Here is a 24,414-nt window from a genome sequence, read left to right on the forward strand (position 1 = left end):
TGTAATTAAAAAAAAAAAAGGTTGCAAACCACGATCTGCACTTCAGGGTTTGAGTATGCAAACCATGGTACCACTGTATTAATATTTATATGCCGCCACCTGACTGGGTTTCCTGGAGAGCTGTGTTTTAGACGTGTGTATTTGTGTTTGTGTGTGTGTGTGTGTGTGTGTGTGTGTGTGTGTGTATTCTGACCTTGTCCGATGAATAATTGTCAAATGAATAATAATTATTATTCATTTATTCTCATCTTTTCTTCAAAGATATCAAGGTAACCTACTACTACTACTACTACTACTACTAATTTATTACTTATACCCTGCCCATCTGGTTGGGTTTCCCCAGCCACTCTTGGCGGCACCCAACAGAATATTAATAATAATAATAAAGCGATCAAACATAAAAAGCTTCCCTAAACAGGGCTGCCTTCAGATGTCTTCTAAAAGTCAGAGAGTTTTTTATCCCCTTGACATCTGAAGGGAGGGCGTTCCACAGGGCGGGTGCCACCACCGAGAAGGCCCTCTGCCTGGTTCCCCGTAACCTCACTTCTCACAGGGAGGAAACCGCCAGAAGACCTCAGGAGGAGGACCCCTGTGTCTGGGCTGAACGATGGGGGTGGAGACGCTCCTTCAGGGATACTGGGCCGTTTAGGGATTCCAAGGTCAGCACCAACCCATCAGTGCACCCAGCGGCCACGCAGCCAACCCACAAACCTTGCCGATTGGCCGGGCCGCTTGAGCTGAGCTTTGCCACTTAAATGACTGCCTTACCTCCCAATCTATTTCAAGGCTTAACAGGGCAAAGTAATAATCATAATTCTAGTAGTGTCCTCACACCATAGGTAAAGGTACCCCTGCCCATACGGGCCAGTCTTGACAGACTCTAGGGTTGTGCGCCCATCTCACTCTAGAGGCCGGGGGCCAGCGCTGTCCGCAGACACTTCCGGGTCACGTGGCCAGCATGACATCGCTGCTCTGGCGAGCCAGAGCCGCACACGGAAACGCCGTTTACCTTCCCGCTAGTAAGCGGTCCCTATTTATCTACTTGCACTTTGACGTGCTTTCGAACTGCTAGGTTGGCAGGCGCTGGGACCGAGCAACAGGAGTGCACCCCGCCACGGGGATTCGAACCGCGACCTTTCGATCGGCAAGCCCTAGGCGCTGAGGCTTTTACCCACAGCGCCACCCACGTCACACCATAAACAACGGCAAAAACCCGTTAGAGTGTGAACCTTAACCTAAGCAGCGTGACCAAAAGCTTCCCCAGTTGAATGTCTACCTGTCAAGGCCACAGGAGGCCACCAGAAGCCCATTACAAGGCTTTGGGCGGAGGGCGACGCTTTCCCCTAAGCAACTTAAGTTTCAGCTTCACCAGTTGAATGCCTGTCTGTCCCCAAAACTGGAGGACCTGCAAACCCTGCTAGGAGCCCCTTGTAAGGCTCAGGGAAGAGGGGTCTTTATCACAGTCGCCAAAACCCTGCAGGATTCAAAGTCGTTTTAGTTTCAGCTTCACCGGTTGAATGCCTGTCTGTCCCCAAAGCTATTTCAAAGGCGCAGGGATGCCTGCAAAACTGGGCGCTCCTTCCTTGGAGGTTTCTAAGGAGAGATTGGGTGGCCATCTGCCACGGATGCTTTAGTTGAAATTCCTGCATTGCAGGGCGGGTTGGACTAGATGACCCGCAGGGTTCCCTTCCGACTCCACGATTTCCACGACCTTTGCTGGGAATTTTCGCCTTTTCTCTGGTTTTCCTTTTCGCTTTCTTTTCCTCTCGAAGGAGACCCACACACAGGAAACTGCCATCCTGCAGGAATTCGGCACTTTCTGCCCTTATAAGGCTATTTCAACTGGCGGCCAATCAGCGCGCGGGAGGCGGCGCTGGGCTGGCCCCAAAAACTTGGCCGAGGGCGGGCGGAGGCGCGCCGAGCGGGTTCCCTTGCTTTTGGAGCGTGTGCCCGAGCGCGTCTGCCCCGCCAGACAGCGCCCTGCCCCGGCACAAGATGAGCAACAACCAGTTCAACAAGGGACCCAGCTACGGCTTGTCGGCCGAAGTCAAGAACCGGGTAAGGGGTCCGACGCGCGCCCCCTCGCCAAATGCGTAAATGCGCCCTGGGCGCACGGAGGGGCCGCTTTGGAGAGGCGCCGCCGCCGCGAGCGCTCCGGGTTCATCGACCGACGGGTTGCCTTTATTGAACGCAGTCTAGAGCGCACTTCCCGTCCCCGTCCCCCCCACAAGAATCTCAATGTGGGTCTTCGCCTCCCACCCCCCCAGCGCCGATTCAATCCCCACAACAACCTCGCGAGGTAGGAAGCTTTGGAGAGGCGGCGCCGCGAGCGCATCGGGTTTATTCGGCCGACGGGTTGCCTTTATTGAACGCAGTCTAGCGCCCACTCCCCCCCCCCCCAAACATACGCATTGGGGACTCAAGGTGGCGTATGTGGGTCTCTCTCTCCACACACACACCCCGCTCCCCCAGCGCTGATTCAACCCGCACAACAACCGCGCGAGGTAGGCCGCTTTGGAGAGGTGGCGGCGCGAGCGCATCGGGTTTATCCGACGGGCGGTTTGCGTTTATTGAAGGCAGTCTAGAGCCGCCACGCCCCCCCACCCCGTCTCAAGGTGGCGTATGTAGGTCCCTGCCCCCCATTGCCCATTCCCCGCCACCACCTACCAGGGACTCAAGCTGGCGTATGTGGGTCTTCTAACCCCCCCCCCCCCAGCACTGATTCAATCCCACACCAACCCTGCGAGCTAGGCAGCTCTGAAAACGCGGCTCTCTCCATGAGCATTCTGGATTTATTTAATTTATTTATCACACACACAGGATTTATGTTAGGGGGCAGGCTTTATGTTGTGCAGGGAGGCAGAACCTCAGTTAAATATTTTTATTGAGGGGGGGCGCAGCTATGCCCATGCACACATAGACATATCCACATTTTTCTTCCACATTAATTTAAAACGAATACATTTATTTAAAAAAGACAAACAAGTAAACAAACATAGTCAAACAAACAAGTAACAGAAGAATCAAACAAACCGCCGCACTATAAGATACAACAAGATTAATATAACTATCATCATATATACTCCTGGTACTGAAAGCAGTTATAAAACTTACAGAGAAGAAAATTAAAAATGACTTCTGATTAATCTCACAGTGCTTTTATCTATCCACCCACAGTTACATTTTTCTTATATGGTCACTTTTTACCTCCCTACGAACTTATATTTATACAATACAAGTAATCTTTAAAGAATATTTAGAAAACTATGGTATAAAAGGAAACATCTTGGCAGAATTAGACTGATCCTTGTAATTTTTATTTATTTCATACACACCAAAATGTATATCCCGTTTATTCAAATATTTATAGGCTTCACTCTTCATTAAAAAATACAAAAAGGTTGTACAAGAAAGTTGCAGTGACTTTTCTGCCCCCCCCCCCCCAAGCTCACTGGGGGAAAATTAATTAATTTCCCAGGCCTGTCTGGGAATATCACAAGTTTTTGACTGATGCTTGAAAGTGAAAGCGGGGATGGTTCCAGCTGAAGGTTTACACTCCCAGAATTGAATCTCACATACCCCATTCTCCCTTGCAGCCAACATTGTGGTTGTAGAGTGTCAGGAGCCCTGGATTCAAATCTCTCCACTCCAGACGCAGATCTTGCTTATTGTGACCAGCCGCTAGGGCTCAGCCCTGCAGGGCTGCTGTGAGGATCAAAACTGCGAAGAACTGTGTAGGCCAAGTTTGAGGTTTTTGGAGGAAAGGCGTGTAGAAAGGACAAGCAAATAATCTTTTGTTAAAAGCCTGCAAAAGGTGCTAGTCCCTTGTGAAATTGACCTGCAACTGGCCCTTCGCTTTTGTGGTGGTCTCCTTTCGCTTACCTCTGAGTAACTGGGCCATTCAGTGAAATAGGATGGCTTCTGTTTTTTTCACCAGCTCCTTTTCCCTTTCCTTTTTCGGAGACTTTGTTTTCTTGAGTCCTGGGTTGGCTTCTCAGCTTTTCGCCTTGTAGCTGCAGAGTCTTTGAGCCTGGAGCTGAGAGTCCCCGGTGTAATTATTTGACTTGATTTCGATCATTTGATTTCTGTCTTGTTGTTTAGTCATTGAGTCGTGTCCGCCTCTTCGTGACCCCCTGGACCAGAGCACGCCAGGCCCTCCTGTCTTCCACTGCCTCCCGCAGTTTGGTCAAACTCATGCTGGTAGCTTCGAGAACACTGTCCCACCATCTCGTCCTCTGTCATCCCCTTCTCCTTGTGCCCTCCATCTTTCCCAACATCAGGGTCTTTTCCAGGGAGTCTTCTCTTCTCCTGAGGTGGCCAAAGTCTTGGAGCCTCAGCCTCAGGATCTGTCCTTCCAGTGAGCACTCAGGGCTGATTTCCTTCAGAATGGAGAGGTTTGATCTTCTTGCAGTCCATGGGACTCTCAAGAGTCTCCTCCAGCACCAGAATTCAAATGCATCCATTCTTCGGCCATCAGACTTCTTGATGGTCCAGCTCTCACTTCCATACATCACTGCTGGGAAAACCAGAGCTTTAACTATACGGACCTTTGTTGGCATTTGATTTCTGTACTGCTTGATCTATTTGAAAACATCTCTAAGCAGTGTACAAAACCCCAAGGCAACAGCAGACAGCTTAAACAAAGTTACAGGTAGGGAGCCGTGTTGGTCTGCCGTAGTCGAAACAAAATTAAAAAATTCCTTCCGTTAGCGCCTTAGAGGCCAACTAAGTTTGTTATCGCTCATCCCAATAACAAGCTTAAACAAAATGTGACAAAAATACAGAGCTACAGATGAAAAGGTTACATTAATACAAAGTTGCTAATACATAAAAATCAGTTGCAGTTCCTTTTGCTTTTGACATACAGTGTTACCTCGGGTTAAGTACTTAATTCATTCCAGAGGTCCGTTCTTAACCTGAAGCACCACTTTAGCTGATGGGGGCCTCCCGCTGCCGGTGCACCACCGGAGCACGATTTCTGTTCTTATCCTGAAGCAAAGTTCTTAACCTGAAGCACTATTTCTGGGTTAGCAGAGTCTGTAACCTGAAGCGTATGTAACCTGAAGTGTCTGTAACCCGAGGTACCACCGTAATAATAAATTTTACAGTGGTACCTCGGGTTAAGTACTTAATTCGTTCCAGAGGTCCGTTCTTAACCTGAAACTGTTCTTAACCTGAAGCACCACTTTAGCTAATGGGGCCTCCTGCTGCTGCCGTGCCACCGGAGCACGATTTCTGTTCTCATCCTGAAGCAAAGTTCTTAACCTGAAGCACTATTTCTGGGTTAGCAGAGTCTGTAACCTGAAGCGTATGTAACCTGAAGTGTCTGTAACCCGAGGTACCACTGTAATAATAAATTTTACAGTGGTACCCCGGGTTAAGTACTTAATTCGTTTTGGAGGTTCTTAACCTGAAACTCTTCTTAACCTGAAGCACCACTTTAGCTAATGGGGCCTCCTGCTGCTGCCGTGCCACCGGAGCACGATTTCTGTTCTTATCCTGAAGCAAAGTTCTTAACCTGAAGCACTATTTCTGGGTTAGCAGAGTCTGTAACCTGAAGCGTATGTAACCCGAGGTACCACTGCATTATGATCTCCGCCAAGCCAGTCGACTCACACACAAGTCCTCCATCGTCGCAGCAAGGAAAGTTAAGAGCAAGGCAGAGAGGGCAGAGGCGTTTGGCTGTCCTGTCGTTCGAAATGGAATTGGCAAACGGTTTAAAAAACCTCTGGCTTAGTCCTCAGAACAAAAACATACAACAAACAAAACATAACAAACATAAATCATAACCTTATTGAAAATAACAGTTATTTACTTTGTAGAACAACTTAGTTGAATTTCATTGCATATCCTTATAGCGGTTTTCCAAATCCCAATTTTAATACCCTTTAAATTAAACATGAACGTCTTTAAATATTCTCCTTCTTGTTAAACATAATATTTTATCAGTTAACATAGATAAAACCCTAAGCCCATTAAATATCTGGATGCTATTTCCAGTTATTTTAGCTTAACAAATTTAGCTAAATGGTCATTAAATTTCTTCCATTCTTCATGGTGTTCCTCCTCCTCCTGGACTCTTCCGGTTAGATCGGCCAGCTCCATAAAATCCATCATCTTCATCTGCCATTCTTCTACTGTTGGTAATTCTTGAGTTTTCCACTTTTTAGCTAACAAAATACGAGCCGCAGTTTTGTGGCATACAAAAATAGATTTAACATCTTTCTTCTGCTCTGACCCCTTTTAACTCTGATATCTTGCAAATCCTAGAGCTGCGCTCGGTTCCCCAGTTTCCTCCCGCCCACTCCCAGTTGCTTCAGTCTGGTGTTCTGGCTGTGTCCCAGAAACTGCCTGGGAACCTCTTTTGTTTTCGTTCTGGAGTCTCGTCAGAGCCATCCGATCGTGCCAAGACTTGGAAAAGTCTAGAAGGAATTCCCGTTTTTCCACCCCGTGCGATTCCACCATAGGGCAGAGAGCGTGTCTTGATTTAATCCCTGCGTTCTGGGTGCAAACGCAGGTCGCCCTGTTGACCAAAAAAGCTCGAGAGAACACTGGTCAATGCGGCAGCAAAGTCACGCTTTTAAAATTTATTTGTATGATAAGTTATGCAGACTACTTAACTCCTCTGCCCAAGGAGGCCTGCAAAATCACCAAGTCTTTTATTTTTATTTTTTTGAGAAGACGAGGCATAAAAGGAAAATGGACAAGGAGGGCAGAGGAAATAAACAAACTCAGATTCGAGTCTTCAGTGAAGTAAGCTGCTGTAATGAGCAGCTGGGGTGGAGGAATAGAAGGAGATGAAACGTCAGACGTTGCGGATCTCTCACCTAGCACTAGGTAAAGGTAAAGGGGCCCCTGATCATTAGGTCCAGTCGTGACCGACTCTGGGGTTGCGACGCTCATCTCGCTTTACTGGCCGAAGGAGCCGGCGTACAGCTTCCAGGTCATGTGGCCAGCAGGACTAAGCCGCTTCTGGCGAACCAGAGCAGCGCACGGAAACGCCGTTTACCTTCCCGCCGGAGTGGTACCTATTTATCTACTTGCACTTTGACTTGCTTTTGAACTGCTAGGTTGGCAGGAGCAGGGACCGAGCAATGGGAGCTCAGCCCGTCATGGGGATTCGAACCGCCGACCTTCTGATCGGCAAGTCCTAGGCTCTGTGGTTTAACCCACAGCCCCACCCGCACCTGCCCGAAATTACGAATAGATCTAGATATTGCAGACAGGTCGCAGTTTATTTATGATATCTTTTTCAGTGGGATTTTAGCAGCTGTCTGGATGGAGACTGGCCTTTGAGGTCACTGCCTGTTGCGAAAGTATTTTTTTCAAATCAAGGACAAGACCAAATCTGGAGAGAGGCAATCTATTGAAAAGGCTGGAGGGGAGTTTCCACGCTCAGGCAATTTTGGTTTTCTCCCAAACTTGTGCGTGTGAGCAAATCTGAATCATTGCCATGCAAGAGTATCTCGTTCCACTTCCTCATGAGTCGCTGATCCAGCAGCGAGGAGACATTGGAACGGCAATAAACAGGGGCTGGTGACTTGTGTCTGACGCAGGCATTCGCTGAGTTCCTGGGAAAGGCAAGATTTGAACCCAGAACTTCTGGACCTAGCGGCTGGTTTGGGTCCCGATTTTCCCCACCGGGGTCGCTATTTATTTTTATTTTGTGCCGCTCGTGAGAATCGCTCCCCCAACTTTATTTCAGCCAGTGCTTTTTTTTTCCTTAAAAAAAAAAATGTTTAGGGGCTACTCTCATTTTGACTCGAGAAAATCCCCAACCCCCTGCAAAACAATGAGAGCGCACATCTGAAAGGAACTCTTCTCTTTTTCTCGGATCAAGAATCGGAGCCTCTGTTCCTGCCACTGTTTTGTTTTGTTTTAATAATATTTCTTATTTTCAGTAGATAAACATAATAAAAAAGAATTAACAGTAATAAAAACAAACAGAGAATAAAACAGAAAAACGATGAAAAAAGATTTTAAAAAAGGTACATACAGCATATTACCACTTAATTAATTAAAATTAAGTACCATCCATCTTCATAAACATAGTACCTGACTTCCTCAACTCTCTTTCATCTGAATTTCTTAGTAGTTATATGTAGCAGTTTCCAATATCAGTATTTCAAAAAACCGTATCGCATTCCTAAACATATTACATCACTTTCCTTATCGTACATTTTCTTATTTATAGATTGAATCCCAGTTTAACCCTAGGCCTAATTGTTTCTTTCAAGTGGTTACATATCTTTAATATTACAGTATTTATTCAAAAGAGATTTTACTTTCTTGGGCTCCATGATCACTGCAGATGGTGACAGCAGCCACGAAATTAAAAGACGCCTGCTTCTTGGGAGGAAAGCGATGGCAAACCTAGACAGCATCTTAAAAAGCAGAGACATCACCTTGCCAACAAAGGTGCGTATAGTTAAAGCTATGGTTTTCCCAGTAGTGATGTATGGAAGCGAGAGCTGGACCATCAAGAAGGCTGATCGCCGAAAAATGGATGCTTTTGAATTCTGGTGCTGGAGGAGACTCTGGAGAGTCCCATGGACTGCAAGAAGATCCAACCTCTCCATTCGGAAGGAAATCAGCCCTGAGTGCTCACTGGAAGGACAGATCCTGAAGCTGAGGCTCCAAGACTTTGGCCACCTCATGAGAAGAGAAAACTCCCTGGAAAAGACCCTGATGTTGGGAAAGATGGAGGGCACAAGGAGAAGGGGACAACGGAGGACAAGATGGTGGGACAGTGTTCTCGAAGCCACCAGCATGAGTTTGACCAAATTGCGGGAGGCAGTGGAAGACAGGAGGGCCTGGCGTGCTCTGGTCCAGGGGGTCACGAAGAGGCGGACACAACGAAACGACTAAAAAACAACATTTGTTCAAATAGTCTTTCAATTTCTTCCAATCTTCTTGGTGTTTTCTGGTCGCGGTGAGATCAGCCAGCTCCATAAACTCCATCATCTTCATCTGCCATTCTTCAATTGTTGGTAGTTCTTGTGTTTTCCATTTTTTGGCTAGTAAGAGCCGTGCAGCACTTGTGGCATACTGTCTGTTCCCCCTCTGGCTTGGGCGCGGAATGCGGCTGCAGAGGAGGAGAAGCGCTGAGCCATCGGGCGGCGAGATTCTCCTTTCAAAATGTGCTGATCGGCTGGAAACCGGGTGCCCTTTCGTTGCAAGCCAACCCAGCTTGCAAGCGGCGGGGGCAACGCTTTGCCTGCTTGATGGCGCCGTGTAACTGACCCCTAAGCGTTCCCCGAGGACCTGGGCGGCTCAGGTAATATGGGCATCGGCTACGGAACCGGAGAGACTTGCCAAAGGGCACGCAACTAAAGTCTGCGTCAAAGCCAAGAGCTTTTTTCACTTGGCACCTTTGTTTTCGTGAGGGTTTAGCTCAGTTGGCAGAGACTCTTAAACTCCGGCTCCTGAGTTCCCCTTCTTTCCTTTCTCCTTCTGTGTTGGAACTCCTATTTGGGGACTTCCCTGGCTTTTTTCTGGCCCGCGTAGGACCAGTCTGGATAGTTGGCCTTGGTAAAGATTTGACGTTTTCTTTTTGAATATAATTTTCATTAGGTTTTCCATATTTTATTACATTTCAGGATCAAAAAACAACTTAAAATATTGCTTAAATAAAGCATCAACTCCTTCCTTCCCTCTAACTCCCGGAATGGATTAAGTTCCTAAACCAAAGTAAGGGACCCCTGACCATTAGGTCCAGTCGTGGCCGACTCGGGGGTTGCTTTACTCATCTCGCTTTACTGGCCAAGGGAGCCGGCATACAGCTTCCGGGTCATGTGGCCAGCAGGACGAAGCCGCTTCTGGCGAACCAGAGCAGTGCACAGAAACGCCGTTTACTTTCCTGCCGGAGAGGTACCTATTTATCTACTTGCGCTGGTGTGCTTTCGAACTGCTAGGTTGGCAGGAGCAGGGACCGAGCAACGGGAGCTCACCCCGTCATTGCGGGGATTCGAACCGCCGACCTTCTGATCGGCAAGTCCTAGGCTCTGTGGTTTAACCCACAGCGCCACCCACGTCCCTATAGCTTGTTTAGCTTATACGTAAATCTGGCGCTGCCTAAATCTCGTCTTCTGAGCGTCTCTACAGACACCCTGAAAGTTGGCACAGATGCCAGATCTGTTTGGAAGATGTGCCAGCTTATATAACAAGACAGTTTCTGTCTTGCGCCAGGGCTGCAGGGATATGGACCCCTGTGGCTGAATCGGGCATGTTTTTGTTCACAGTGGAGGGTCTTAGTTTTTGCCCGAATAGCAAAGGTTCAAAGTTTATTGAGGCCGAGAAGAGACCCTGAAAGGAACATGGAAGCTTGCGACTTATTTGCCAAGAAGGCCTGGCCACATACCTCTCCTTGTTTCTTGCTCATTCAGCAGGAAGTCGAGACATGCCGCCAGCTTGTGGCATCAGGCTTGCCCTGTTCGTCCAGGTTATTATGGGATTTCTTCATTCTCTCTGGGTTTTTTCTTTTCTTTCTTCTTTTGTAACTGGCAAGCACATTGGGGCAGGAAAGGCTTTTGATGACGCAAGCGCCCAAACTCATAATTGTCCAGGGGAAGGGCTGGAGCTTGGTGCTATAGAGCGTGCCGGTCCTGAGTTCGAATCTCAAAGTATCCCCCTGAGTCTGCAACCCTGGAGAGCTGCTGTTGCCGGCCAGCGTAGCCAGAGATTCTTAATCTTTCCCAGTCGACGGCTCCCTTGACTTAACTTCCTTTTCTCCTGCAGCTCCCCTGTGAGAAAATGGGGAGAAACTTAAGTTGCTTCGTCGCTGAGCTGTTTTGCGCTTTCGTTTTCTTTTCCCAGGCTTATAATTTAAGTAGCAGAACTTTGAAAAGGGTTTTAAATACAGTGGTACCTTGGGTTACAGACGCTGCAGGTTACAGACTCCGCTAACCCAGAAATATTACCTCGGGTTAAGAACTTTGCTTCAGGATGAGAACAGAAATCGTGCTCCGGCGGTGCGGCAGCAGCAGGAGGCCCCATTAGCTAAAGTGGTGCTTCAGGTTAAGAACAGTTTCAGGTTAAGAACGGACCTCCGGAACGAATTAAGTACTTAACCCAAGGTACCACTGTAGGTAGGTAGGTAGATAGATAGATAGATGATAGATAGATGATAGATGATAGACAGATAGGTAGATAGGTAGATAGGTAGATAGATAGATAGATAGATAGATAGATAGATAGATAGATGATAGATGATTGATAGATAGATAGATAGAATGGTTCATAGCCCTGCTAAATGTTGCTTTTGTAAGTTGGGGGAAATGGAAGCAAGTTTAAATAATAATACAGTCAAATCTTGTTTTGTGGATGGGATCCGTTCTGGAGGCCTGTCCGCAAGCGGAAAATGGACGCACGTCCCAAAACATCTGGAGAACCATGATGGAGAAAAAGGAGATAGATAAATGCAAGGAATAAGCTCTTTCTGGTTCCCTGCTTAAGAAAGATGGAGGGGCCAGATAGATGGAAACGTCCATTGCCAACCTGGTGCCCAGAGATCTCCACACGGTCGCAACTGGACCCGCACCAGTTAAAAAATACAAGGCATGACCGGAATGTTCACTGAAATCGGACGGCGAGAAATATTTGAACATTTGTTGTTGTTGTTTAGTCGTTTAGTCGTGTCTGCCTCTTCGTGACCCCCTGGACCAGAGCACGCCAGGCACTCCTGTCTTCCACTGCCTCCCGCAGTTTGGTCAAACTCATGTTTGCAGCTTCCAGAACACTGTCCCACCATCTCGTCCTCTGTCGTCCTTCTCCTTGTGCCCTCCATCTTTCCCAACATCAGGGTCTTTTCCAGGAGTCTTCTCTTCTCCTGAGGTGGCCAAAGTCTTGGAGCCTCAGCTTCAGGATCTGTCCTTCCAGTCAGCACTCAGGGCTGATTTCCTTCCGAATGGAGAGGTTTGATCTTCCTGCAGTCCACGGGACTCTCCAGAGTCTCCTCCAGCACCAGAATTCAAAAGCATCCATTCTTTGGCCATCAGCCTTCTTGATGGTCCAGCTCTCACTTCCATACATCACTACTGGGAAAACCAGAGCTTTGACTATACGGACCTTTGTTCGCAAGGTGATGTCTCTGCTTTTTAAGATGCTGTCTAGGTTTGTCATTGCTTTTCACCTCCGTACATAATGGTAATTTTGTCGGTTTCCGATGCCGGTTGCACGTTTGGATATTTCTCGCTGTCTGATTTCTGTGACCATTCGCCAAACTTTCCGGTCGCACCTTGTACGTGACTTGATTTCTAACACCATTGGCCGGCCCTTTGTGGAATTTTAAACCTGTTTCTCTTCTCTTTCCCCCTCCAGCTTGCGCTGAAATACGACCCTCAGAAGGAAGCAGAATTAAGGACATGGATAGAAAGCATCACCGGAAGAGACATCGGCCCCGATTTTCAGAAGGGGCTGAAAGATGGTGTTGCACTTTGCGAGTGAGTAGGCACGTGTGTTTCATGCGTGGTATATATTTTTTTAAATTTCATTTTATAACGGATGCAGGTGAGCCAAGGGACCCGGGTGGCGCTGTGGGTTAAATCACAGAGCCTAGGGCTTGCTGATCAGAAGGTCGGCGGTTCGAATCCCCACAACGGGGTGAGCTCCCGTTGCTCGGTCCCTGCTCCTGCCAACCTAGCAGTTCGAAAGCATGTCAAAGTGCAAGTAGATAAATAGGTACCGCTCCAGCGGGAAGGTAAACGGCGTTTCCATGTGCTGCTCTGATTCGCCAGAAGCGGCTTAGTCCTGCTGGCCACATGACCCGGAAGCTGTACGCCGGCTCCCTCGGCCAGTAAAGCGAGATGAGCGCCGCAACCCCAGAGTCGGCCACGACTGGACCTAATGGTCAGGGGTCCCTTTACCTAAGATTGTCTTCCATGAACACCGTCTTAAAGGGTAGGTAGCCGTGTTGGTCTTCCGTAGTCGAAACAAAATAAAAAAATTCCTTCCAGTAGCACCTTAGAAACCAACTAAGTTTGTTACTGGTATGAGCTTTCGTGTGCATGCATACTTCTTCAGATACGGTCTTAACAGTAAGTCCGTAAGTGACTGTGGAGGCCCGTTCTGGATCCCCACGTCCTTCCACAGTGGGGACATTGGTTCCCGGACAGGAGTTGATCACGGTGTGGATTTGCCAATCCTGCCTTCCTCTTAGCACGTTTCTCCCTTGCGTCCTGAGTTCGAGTGTCTTCAAAGCCCACGACACCTTTGGTCAAGGCTCTCCAACTGGAGCGCTCGCAGGCCAGTGTTTCCCAGTTGTCGGTGTTTATACTACATTTTTTAAGATTTGCTTTGAGAATCTTTGTACCTCTTTTGTTGACCACCAGCATTACGCTTTCCATTTTTAAGTTCGGAATAGAGGAGTTGCTTTGGAAGACGATAATCGGGCGTCCGAACATGAAAAACCGTTCTTTAGTTAATTGGGGAAAGTCGTGCTCCTGCCCAACATGGCGTCGAAACCTTACATGTGTGTGTGTGTTTTCCCTCCCCAGGCTAATGAACAAACTTCAGCCGGGTTCGATAAGGAAAATTAATCGCTCAGGCCTCAATTGGCACCAGGTATGTTCTCTTTAATGCAACAGTCAAACGCAAAAGCAGCAATTGGTTTGAAAGACCAGGTACAATGAATTTGATACGAATAAGGGATTTCATTCTTTTTTTAGGGAGGTGGGTTCAGGAATGCCTTTAAGGCTGACCTGTGTTCTGGGGGCAGGGGAAGCATTCAGTGGTACCTTGGTTCTCAAACTTAATCCGTTCCGGAAATTCCGTTCCAAAACCAAAGCGTTCCAAAACCAAAGCGCGCTGCTTTCCCATAGAAAGTAAGGCAAAACAGGTTAGTCCGTTCCAGACTTTTAAAAACAACCCCTCAAACAGCAATTTAACAGGAATTTTACTATCTAATAACACCATTGAGCCATAAAATGAATGCATAAATCAATGTAAGGTAATGGGACCCCTGACCATTAGGTCCAGTCGTGGCCGACTCTGGGGTTGCAGAAGATTCGAACCCCCGACCTTCTGATCGGCAAGCCCTAGGCTCTGTGGTTTAACCCACAGCGCCATCTGCGTCCCATAAATCAAAGTACGGTGGTACCTCGGGTTACATACGCTTCAGGTTACATACACTTCAGGGTACAGACTCCGCTAACCCAGAAATAGTGCTTCAGGTTAAGAACTTTGCTTCAGGATGAGAACAGAAATCAGGCTCCGGAGGCGTGGCGGCAGCGGGAGACCCCATGAGCTAAAGTGGTGCTTCAGGTTAAGAACAGTTTCAGGTTAAGTACGGACCTCCGGAACGAATTAAGTACCTGAGGTACCACTGTACTATAAAATAATTAAGACAGTATTGTAGATGACAAAAGTAAAAACTATTTTTTCCCTTACCCATACTGATGATAGCCATTGTTTGGATGGGGGCTTTTATCCATTTCCACAGTCACACAATCCATCAATCAATCAATCAATCAATCAATCAGTAGCTGAACTGGGTTCCACACAGCCACAAAAACAAATGAACCGAAAAAGCCTCCAAAAGGCCAAATAAAGAGCAAAAACAAAAGCGCCAAACTTAATCCGTTCCAGAAGTCCGTTTGGCTTCCGAAATGTTCGGAAACCGAGGCGCGGCTTCTGATTGGTGCAGGCGCCCCGGAAACAATAGCCGACAGCTGCATCGGGTGTTCGGCTTCTGAAAAACATTTGAAAACCGGAACACTCATTTCTGGGTTTTTGGCGTTTGGGAACCAAGGCATTTGAGAACCAAGGCATTTGGGAACCAAGGCATTTGAGAACCAAGGCATTTGAGAACCAAGGCATTTGGGAACCAAGGCATTTGGGAACCAAGGCATTTGGGAGTGAGCTCTGCCCCTTCCAGAAACGGACCGATAATTCCCAACGCGAACCCCGGACGATTTAAAAGGAATCCCCTAGTTGTGTGAGAAGGGGCTTTTAGGGGTCGCCAGCCTTGACTCAGTTGCCCTTTCCTTTGGCAGCTTGAGAACCTCTCCAACTTCATCAAAGCCATGATGAGCTACGGCCTGAAGCCCGTCGACGTATTCGAAGCCAATGACCTGTTTGAGAACGGGAACATGACCCAGGTGCAGGTGTCGCTCTTGGCGCTGGCGGGCATGGTGAGTCACGCTTGTGCAACCGGGTGCCTTCTTGGGGCTGAACGACAGTGCCCAGTGCTCCATGGCCTCTATGGCGTGGCTGATTGGCTGGGCTGTGCCAGGGTGGTGGTGGCTGATTGGTTGCATCATACAATGGGATGGGTGATTGGTTGCGCTGTGCCAGGGGGTGGTGGCTGATTGGCTGGGCTGGGCCAGGGTGGTAGTGGCTGATTGGCTGTGCTGCACCATGGTGTGACTGATTGGCTGGGCTGTGTCAGGGTGGTGGTGGCTGATTGGCTGGGCTGCACCACCGTGTGACTGATTGGCTGGGCTGTGCCAGGTTGGTAGTGGCTGATTGGCTGGGCTGTTCCAGGGTGGTGGTGGCTGATTGGCTGTGCTGCACCACGGTGTGCCTGATTGGCTGGGCTGCGCCTGGGTGGTGGTGGCTGATTGGCTGTGCTGCACCACTGTGTACCTGATTGGCTGGGCTGCGCCAGGGTGGTGGTGGCTGATTGGTTGCATCACACAATGGGATGGTTGATTGGTTGGGCTGTGCCAGGGTGGTAGTGGCTGATTGGCTGGGCTGCACCATGGTGTGACTGATTGGCTGGGCTGCACCGTTGGGATGGCTGATTGGCTGGGATGTGCCAGGGTGGTGGCAGCTGATTGTCCGCACCACACTGGGGTGGCTGATTGGCTGGGCTGCGCCAGGGTGGTGGTGGCTGATGCAAATTTTAACTCTTTCCGTACAGTCATATTTATTTGGTCCAGGGCTTTCTTCCAAAACTTAGTGAGTAGAGAACCCTGTAAGAAATTTAATTCCTAGCCTATGGTGTTTTAAAAATATAAATTCCTTAATATTCAGTTTGGTAGCTCCAGGCTTGTCCTAAATAATTCTTTGCAAGGATGCGGCAAGAGGGGGCCGGCAATACACGCAAAGAGCTACCGTATTTTTCACTCTATAAGACGCACCAGACCACAATATTCTGAATCCCAGAAGCCAGAACAGCAAGAGGGATCTCTGCGCAGCGAAAGCAGCAATCCCTCTTGCTGTTCTGGCTTCTGGGATAGCTGCGCAGCCTGCATTCGCTCCATAAGACGCACACACATTCCCCCTTGCTTTTTAGGAGGGAAAAAGTGAGTCTTATAGAGCAAAGAATATGGTATGTTAAGTAAATGTGGAAGACTCTAGTTCCTCCCTCTGTTTGCAAAGTCTGTTCCTCCTGGGCCATGAGGACTAGAGACTTGCGGCGACGCAATCAAAATCTGCAGAAGTTTTAAGCCAGTTTTGAGACTGACCGGGCGAGGTTTGCTTTAAGGTGTTTCTTCTCCCCCTCCCAGGCCAAGACGAAGGGGATGGACAGCGGAGTCGACATTGGTGTGAAATATTCCGAGAAGCAGGAGCGGTGCTTTGACGACGCGAAGCTGAAAGCCGGACAGTGTGTCATCGGTTTGCAGGTGGGTGATGCTTTTGCCGCCAGAGCCCAGCAATTACCTGGAGGTTTCCCCAGGTACTCTCCTAAGCAAGCCAGCAATAAATCACACTGACTGAGCTGGAGTTCAACTCTTTACGGTGGTACCTCGGGTTAAGTACTTAATTCGTTCCGGAGGTCCGTTCTCAACCTGAAACTGTTCTTAACCTGAAGCACCACTTTAGCTCATGGGGCCTCCTGCTGTCGCCGCACAATTTCTGTTCCCATCCTGAAGCAAAGTTCTTAACCCGAGGTAATATTTCTGGGTTAGCGGAGTGTGTAACCTGCAGCGTCTGTAACCCGAGGTACCACTGTATTAGCAAGGACACGGATTTGCCCAGACTTGGTGGACTGTCAGGCCTAATGAGCACAGCAGCTCATCCCCGGGAAGTCTGGCCTCATGGATAATAATAAATAATAATAATAATTTTTTTTATTACTTATATCCCGCCCATCTGGTTGGGTTTCCCCAGCCACTCTGAGCAGCTCCCAACAGAACACTAAAAACACAATACAGCATTAAACATTAAAAACTTCCCTGAACAAGGCTGCCTTCAGATGTCTTCTGAAAGTCAGATAGTTGCTTATTGCCTTGACATCTGATGGGAGGGCGTTCCATAGGGCGGGTGCCACCACCGAGAAGGCCCTCTGCCTGGTTCCCTGTGACCTCACTTCTCGCAGGGAGGGAATCGCCAGAAGGCCCTTGGGAGATGGACCCAGGTGTCCGGGATGGACGATGGGGGTGGAGACGCTCCTTCAGGTATACAGGGCCATTTAGGGTTTTCAAGGTCAGCACCAACACTTTGAATTGTGCTCAGAAACGTCCTGGGAGCCAATGTAGGTATTTCTGGACTGGTGTTACATGGTCTTGGCAGCTGCTCCCAGTTCCCAGTCTGGCTGCCGCATTCTGGATTAATTTTACTTTCCGGGTCACCTTCAAAGGTAGCCCCATGGAGAGTGCATGGTAGTAGTCCAAGCGGGAGATAACCAGAGCATGCACTGCTCTGGCCAGACAGTCCGCGGGCAGGGAGGGTCTCATCCTGCGTACCAGATGGAGCTGCCCTGGACACAGAACTGACCTGCGCCTCCATGGACAGCTGTGAGCTTCAAATCCTGCTCATGTTTCCATATGCTTGCAGTGGTCTGCTAGATAAATTTCCCCCATTCTTTTTTAAGTTTTTGTCCTCCCGGTTCCTGAGTTCCTTTTAAGCATAGGCATAGCATAGGCCCTCCTGTCTTCCACTGCCTCCCGCAGTTTGGTCAAACTCATGCTGGTCGCTTCGAGAACACTGTCCCACCATCTCGCCCTCCGTCGTCCCCTTCTCCTTGCGCCCTCCATCTTTCCCAACATCAGGGTCTTTTCCAGGGAGTCTTCTCTTCTCCTGAGGTGGCCAAAGTCTTGGAGCCTCAGCTTCAGGATCTGTCCTTCCAGTGAGCACCCAGGGCTGATTTCCTTCAGAATGGAGAGGTTTGATCTTCTTGCAGTCCACGGGACTCTCAAGAGTCTCCTCCAGCACCAGAATTCAAAAGCATCCATTCTTCGGCGATCAGCCTTCTTTATGGTCCAGCTCTCGCTTCCATACATCACCACTGGGAAAACCAGAGCTTGAAGTATAACGGACCTTTGTTGGCAAGGTGATGTCTCTGCTTTTAGCCGTAGTAACTCCCAAACCTCTCCGGTTTCAGATGGGCACCAACAAATGCGCCAGCCAGTCTGGGATGACGGCCTACGGAACCCGGAGACACCTCTATGACCCCAAAAACCACATCCTACCTCCGATGGACCATTCCACCATCAGCCTCCAGATGGGAACAAACAAATGTGCTAGTCAGGTAAGGACAGTTGCCGCATAATTGTGCCCATTCCACGTTGGTAAGAACTCTGATCTTTGGAACTCCCTGCCACTTGATACCAGGCGGGTGACTTTTGCTGTATTCTTTGCTAAAAAAAATAATAATTCTTGTCCAGTCAAGACTACCCGGGTGTTTAGAAAGTGGATGCGAGTTTTAATTTTTTTGTCTGTTAAAATTTATTCGGTTCCCCAGTTGGGGATAAGTCTCTCCCGGTTTTCTTTTAATATCACGGCTTCGTTCTGCGGTCAGACCAGAGCACCCTTTCGCTCTCTCTTTAAATGTGAAGGAATCGGAGGTTTCATCCTCTCTGAGATCTGAGCATATTTCTCTCAAAATTTCACATATCTGTGGGCGAAAGTACAGCACCCAGTTTTCCTCAGAAATGTTTAAATCTTTAGAAGTCTGTTCATAACTAAGTAGGAATGCCTGCACATATACTTCATATACTTCGGAAACCTCTTTTTTATTATTATTTTAATATAATTTTTATTCACTTTTCCGTATTTCATTTCCATATCAAAAATCAAAAATTCCATATCTTAAAGCATTGCTTAAACACTCTTAATGGTGTTGTGCATACGAGCTCAAATTCTTCCTCTTTTCTTTTTAATACTTCCCTCCCCGATCAGGTGGGGATGACTCAGAATAAGCCACTTGGCCCACAAAGGTGAAACAAACGTAGTCCATGCTCAGGTGTTCTACATTAAAGGTAAAGGCACCCCTGACCATTAGGTCCAGTCGTGACTGACTCTGGGATTGCGGCGCTCATCTCGCTTTACTGGCTGAGGGAGCCGGCGTACAGCTTCCGGGTCATGTGGCCAGCAGGACTGAGCCGCTTCTGGCGAACCAGAGCAGCGCACGGAAACGCCTTTTACCTTCCCGCCAGAGCGGTACCTATTTATCTACTTGCACTTTGACATGCTTTTGAACTGCTAGGTTGGCAGGAGCAGGGACCGAGCAACGGGAGCTCACCCCGTCATTGTGGAGATTCGAACCACCGACCTTCTGATCAGCAAGTCCTAGGCTCTGTGGTTTAACCCACAGCGCCACCTGCGTCTACATGTAAACATTAGTCCAAATTCACAGAACTATAATCAATTTCAGTATTCAGACCTCCTCCTGATTCCGCTATCGCCCACCCTAACTCTTAATGGTGTTGTGCATACGAGCTCAAATTCTTCCTCCTCTCTTTTTTAATACTTCCCTCTCCGATCAGGTGGGGATGACCGCTCCAGGAACGAGGCGGCACATCTACGATTCGAAGCTGGGGACGGACAAATGCGACGACAGCTCCATGTCTCTGCAGATGGGCTACAACCAGGGGGCCAACCAGAGTGGGCAGGTTTTCGGCTTGGGGCGGCAAATCTACGACCCCAAATACTGCCCCCAGGGGAACGCCGGCGATGCGGCCAACGCGGCGCATAACGACGGGAATTCGGCGGAATATTACTACTACCAGGAAGGAGAGGAGCAATGAGCCTGGGGAATTGGGGGGGTCCCCCTCCGATTTTCCCCTCCCCGGCAAATCACCATTGTACAGTTCCTGCCTCTTAATTGCCACAGATACTGCAATCTTTCCATATTTGCGACTTTAAAAAGAATGAGAATCTTTTCTCCGCGTAGCAGAGATGAAAACAGGCTCCCTCCGTCTCGGCTTCCAGATGTTTTGGGACTACAACTCCCATCATCCCTAGCTAGCAGGACCAGTGGTGAGGGATGATGGGAGTTGTAGTCTCAAAACATCTGGAGGGCTGAGTTTGCAGAAGCCTGGAATAAAACAAAGGTCTTCCGTTCGTTCTCTTTTTAAGAAAGTGAGTCTATGTGGGCCAGATCTAAGGCTTTGTTTACACCACCAACCCGCCAGATCTCTTGAAATCTCCTCGAGATTCTGGATTTAATACGCCACCAGGGTGCAGAGATGTCCAAGCGGTCGGCCGCGATCGACAGGCAGATCCCAGGGAGATCTGGGTCGATCGCGGGATCATGACCGATCGCTGTTTGGGAAATGCTGTGGAATTAAGGTCTCCGTCCCCCAACCCCACCCCTTTCTGTCGCTACGGCGCGTCCTGCGGGCGGTCGCTTGGCGTCTGCTACTGACGACTGGCAATACAGTGGATGCTGGGGTTGTGAACGTGATCTGTGCAGGATGCACATTCACAACCCGTAGCGTTCGCAACCCGCGGGTTGAGATTCGGCGCTTCTGTGCATGTGCAAAGCACAATTTTGCGCTTCTGCGCAACCGCCAAAACCCGGAAGCAACCCGTTCCGGTTCTTCCGGGTTTTGGCGGAAAGGTATGACTGTAGTTTCCTGCAGTTGCATAGCTGTCAACTGTCCCTTATTTGGCGGGAAACTCCTTTATCCCACTGCTGTCCCTTATTGATGATGTCCCTTAAATTCCCCGGGTTTCATGCTCGCCCGGCTCGGGAGGGAAGCAGCGGCTCGGGGTCCTCCGCCGTGAGAGAGCACGCGCGCTGGCGCCGTCGTCCTGGCGCGAGGAGTTCCATCGGCCCTTCCGTGCCCGAGAGAGACTCTCGCCCATGCCACCCGCGAGCCCGGTGGCGGCGGCTGAGGAGGCGGCCTGAGGGAGGAGGAAGAGGAGGGGATGGGGAGGGACGCAGAAGGGCGGCGCTTCAGCGGCCGCGCCGCAACCGCCTCGTGCCGGATTGACAGCATCTGTCAATCCCACCAATGTATGTAACTCTTTACCACGGCAAAATCCCTTATTTGGGCTGCTGATCCCTTATTTTCGAGGCTGCTGGTCCCTTATTTTCAAATCTGTAAGTTGACAGCTATGGTGGATGTACAGTGGTACCTCGGGTTGCATACGCTTCAGGTTAAGAACTTTGCTTCAGGATGAGAACAGAAATCGTGCAGCAGCGGGAGGCCCCATGAGCTAAAGTGGCGCTTCAGGTTACGAACATTTTCAGGTTAAGTACGGTCCTCTGGAACGAATTAAGTACTTAACCCGAGGTACCACTGTATAGGTTAGCGATTTTTTACATCGTCCCCCCCCCAAAAAGCTCAGCAACTCGCCCCCCCACCCCCACGCACTCCCCTCCCTCCCTCCAATGGGTAGATCACAGCAAGTTTTTTTTATACTAGGAGTAGATCGCAGACTTATGAGAGTTAGACGCTCCTGCAATAGGGGTAGTTGTCATCTGACATTAGCCATTTGCTGAGTCGACCCGTTGAAACTCTGGCCGATTGATTTTCCAGTGGGTTTACTCAGAGCAAAATGCACTCTGATGGCATGAATAATAACAATAATAATTTATTATTTATACCCCGCCCCCCATCTGGCTGGGCTTCCCCAGCCACTCTGGGCGGCTTCCAACAAAATATTAAAATGCAGTAATGCATCAAATGTTAAAAGCTTCCCTAAACGGGGCTGCCTTCAGATGTCTTCTAAAAGTTAGATAGTTGCTTATTTCCTTGACATCTGACGGGAGGGCGCCACCACCGAGAAGGCCCTCTGCCTGGTTCCCTGTAACCTCGCTTCTCGCAGGGAGGGAACCGCCAGAAGGCCCTCGGGTGGAGGACCCCGGTGTCCGGGATGGACGATGGGGGTGGAGATGCTCCTTCAGGTATACTGGGCCGTTCAGGGCTTTCAAGCTCAGCACCAACACTTTGAATTGTGCTCAGAAACGTTCTGTTACAGATTCTTTAGCTGAGATTCTTGAATTTCAGGGGGTTGGACTAGATGAACGCTGGGGATCTCTTTCCAACTTTATGATTCCATAAGGCTCTGGAGAGCCAGAGATAAATTGGGCTGGGCAGGCAAAATAAACCTGATGTCGTGCAATCGCTTTCCTGAACTGGCGATGAATCCTGCGTTGTCCGCAGACCACAGTGTTCACAACCATATGGTCCAGAAAACTCTGCAAATCCTGGGTTGTTGTGTGTGTTTTTTGTAGCGACAAAACAGCCAAGTTTTCTGTGCTCACATTGAATGGTGGTGTACACATATAGCCTTTAGAATTGCCCCCACTTTAAAAAATAATCCTAATTATTCTGCAAGGTCAATTTGATTTTGTTTCCTCGCTGGAACCCGAATTATGCAAAATTGACGGCCGTTCGCACGCATTTTATTGGTGCCTTTTCAGAACGGAGGTCCTTGTTTTATTTTTGTGTGCAAGGGATATTAACGTCTATGCAGGCATGCGTATAAGCGAGGGGCGAACTGGGAAAAAGAAGATTAACTGGAGGGACGGGGTCAGAAACTCCACTGGCTTCAAGGACAACACCTGTTTTCTAAATACGTCCGTCACGGGGACTAGAAACTTAGATTATCATTTTTTTTAAACTACGAAGCAGAGTCCTGTGGAATCTGTAGCCGATTTCACACCAAAACTTGGCTTGTAGAAGGTAAAAAAAATTAACATTTTTTGATCTACAGCACTTAACGTGGTTCAGTTCACCTTGGTGCCTTCGATTTTGAAGTCAGGTTGAAAACTTTGCTTGTTGCTAGACCTTGACGTTCAGTCGAAACTGCAGCCCTGCAAATTTCTCGATTCACATGTCGACGACGATACTTATCAAAAGCTCGTTTGAAAGCTCAGATTGTTGAATGGAGGGCGAGATTGGTTTAAATATTTTTAGGAAGATCTAGCTGCCGTCCCTGTCTTTGGGGATTTTTGATTGTGCCGGGATCGCTATAGCCTATTTGCGTAGTTCTTGGGACAGCAGAGGTCTTATATTTTGGGGTGACGGTTGCTTAACCCAATGAGGTCTAGCCACTTGAAAAGGCTTTCAAGATTGCAACTTCTCCTTCTCTCCCCCCCCCTCTCCTCAGAGGCCTTAGGCGCCCATTTCTTGCTGCTACATAACTATTTTTAAGGGACCAAGAATTCTTCCTTTCCTAAATAAAACCAAAACTCCTCTTTTTTAAAAAAGAAAGAAATTGGAAATAATTTTGTAAGCCTTTATATAATGCTTAAAGGATCTATTTTTGTTGTGACACTGAGGGACCAATATGTTGTTGTTTTAAAAATATGTCCGCACATCTTAAATCTTTTATAAGCATTCCATCAATAGCCTTAATTTCTCTGTAGGGAATCTTACGATGATACGAGTCACTAAATTGTTTGCTAATGGATGTGAAAAAAAGCCAGAAAGACCACAGCCGAAGAACCCGTTAGATTTCCCAAACTTTCGTCTCCAGCTCTCGTTGGACTACAACTCCCATCACCCGAAACTTAGCCGGACCTGTGGTCATGGACGATGGGAATTGTAGTCTTAAAAAACCAAACCCAAGTTTGGGGAAAGTAGAAAGCTGTAGTCCACTAAGATGTTTCCTACTAACTCATACTCTTGAGTAGACCTGTATGTAAACGTCTCGTCGATTTCTGTGGGTCTGCTCTCAGTAGGACTTTGGGGGGATAGTTGTAGACTTCAGAGCTACACAGATCTCTAGAGGACTTACTCCAAAGACCACAGAATCTGACCTGTGTTTTTTCAGAGACAAAGTCTGTTTCTGATTCCAAACAACTCACCTGTCCACAATCTCCTGCAATCAGTGCTTTTTTTCTTTAAATAATAATAATAATTTTTATTTTTCTTTAAAAAGCATTTACTCAAGAAAATCACCATTTTACCATTCAAACTGGGGGGAAACAAATACAGTAAATGGACAAAAGTACAAAGATGAACAAAATATTTAGGGGGGTATGCGAACTCCTGCGTACCCCAAGGGGGGAAAAAGCACTGATTTCAGCAATAATAAAAAAACCCAGCAATACTAACCCAGCACAGATCAACTGGGCTGGAAATATTAGAAATAAGTTTGCGAGGCTTATTGGGGTCTTTTCCAGCTCTGCCATTCTGTGTACTCCCCCAGAAATAAAAGCACTGCCTGTAACTCTTATTTTGTCGCAGAAGTCTCTTGGTTTGCGGTCGCTGCAGTAACAGGGGCGCTAGTCCTTAGGAATATGATTTTAGCGAAGATGTTGGGGGTTCTTTTTGCTATAAAAAGCCTCTTATT

At 48.2% G+C, this 24,414-nt stretch overlaps 1 protein-coding gene across 1 annotated transcript; it reads left to right on the plus strand.

Annotated features, from left to right (window-relative positions):
* Positions 1 to 1,898: 1,898 nt before the first annotated feature.
* Positions 1,899 to 24,414, plus strand: CNN2 (calponin 2). Its single transcript, XM_077921809.1, has 7 exons — positions 1,899 to 2,058; positions 12,319 to 12,440; positions 13,494 to 13,560; positions 14,991 to 15,128; positions 16,449 to 16,565; positions 18,266 to 18,412; positions 19,650 to 24,414. Exons 1-7 carry the CDS (start codon positions 1,996 to 1,998, stop codon positions 19,908 to 19,910), a joined length of 915 nt encoding a protein of 304 aa, XP_077777935.1. The 5' UTR covers positions 1,899 to 1,995; the 3' UTR covers positions 19,911 to 24,414.

This window comes from Podarcis muralis, chromosome 18, assembly GCF_964188315.1.
Source record: "Podarcis muralis chromosome 18, rPodMur119.hap1.1, whole genome shotgun sequence".
Lineage (NCBI taxonomy): Eukaryota > Metazoa > Chordata > Lepidosauria > Squamata > Lacertidae > Podarcis > Podarcis muralis.

What these genes read in the sequence shown, in the direction of transcription:
- CNN2 (XM_077921809.1), top strand. Translation starts at nt 1,996, where the DNA reads ATGAGCAACAACCAGTTCAACAAGGGACCCAGCTACGGCTTGTCGGCC. An exon ending in CGGCCGAAGTCAAGAACCGG is followed by an intron (nt 2,059 to 12,318) that starts GTAAGGGGTCCG and finishes TTCCCCCTCCAG; the next exon opens with CTTGCGCTGAAATACGACCC. An exon ending in AGTGTGTCATCGGTTTGCAG is followed by an intron (nt 16,566 to 18,265) that starts GTGGGTGATGCT and finishes CTCCGGTTTCAG; the next exon opens with ATGGGCACCAACAAATGCGC.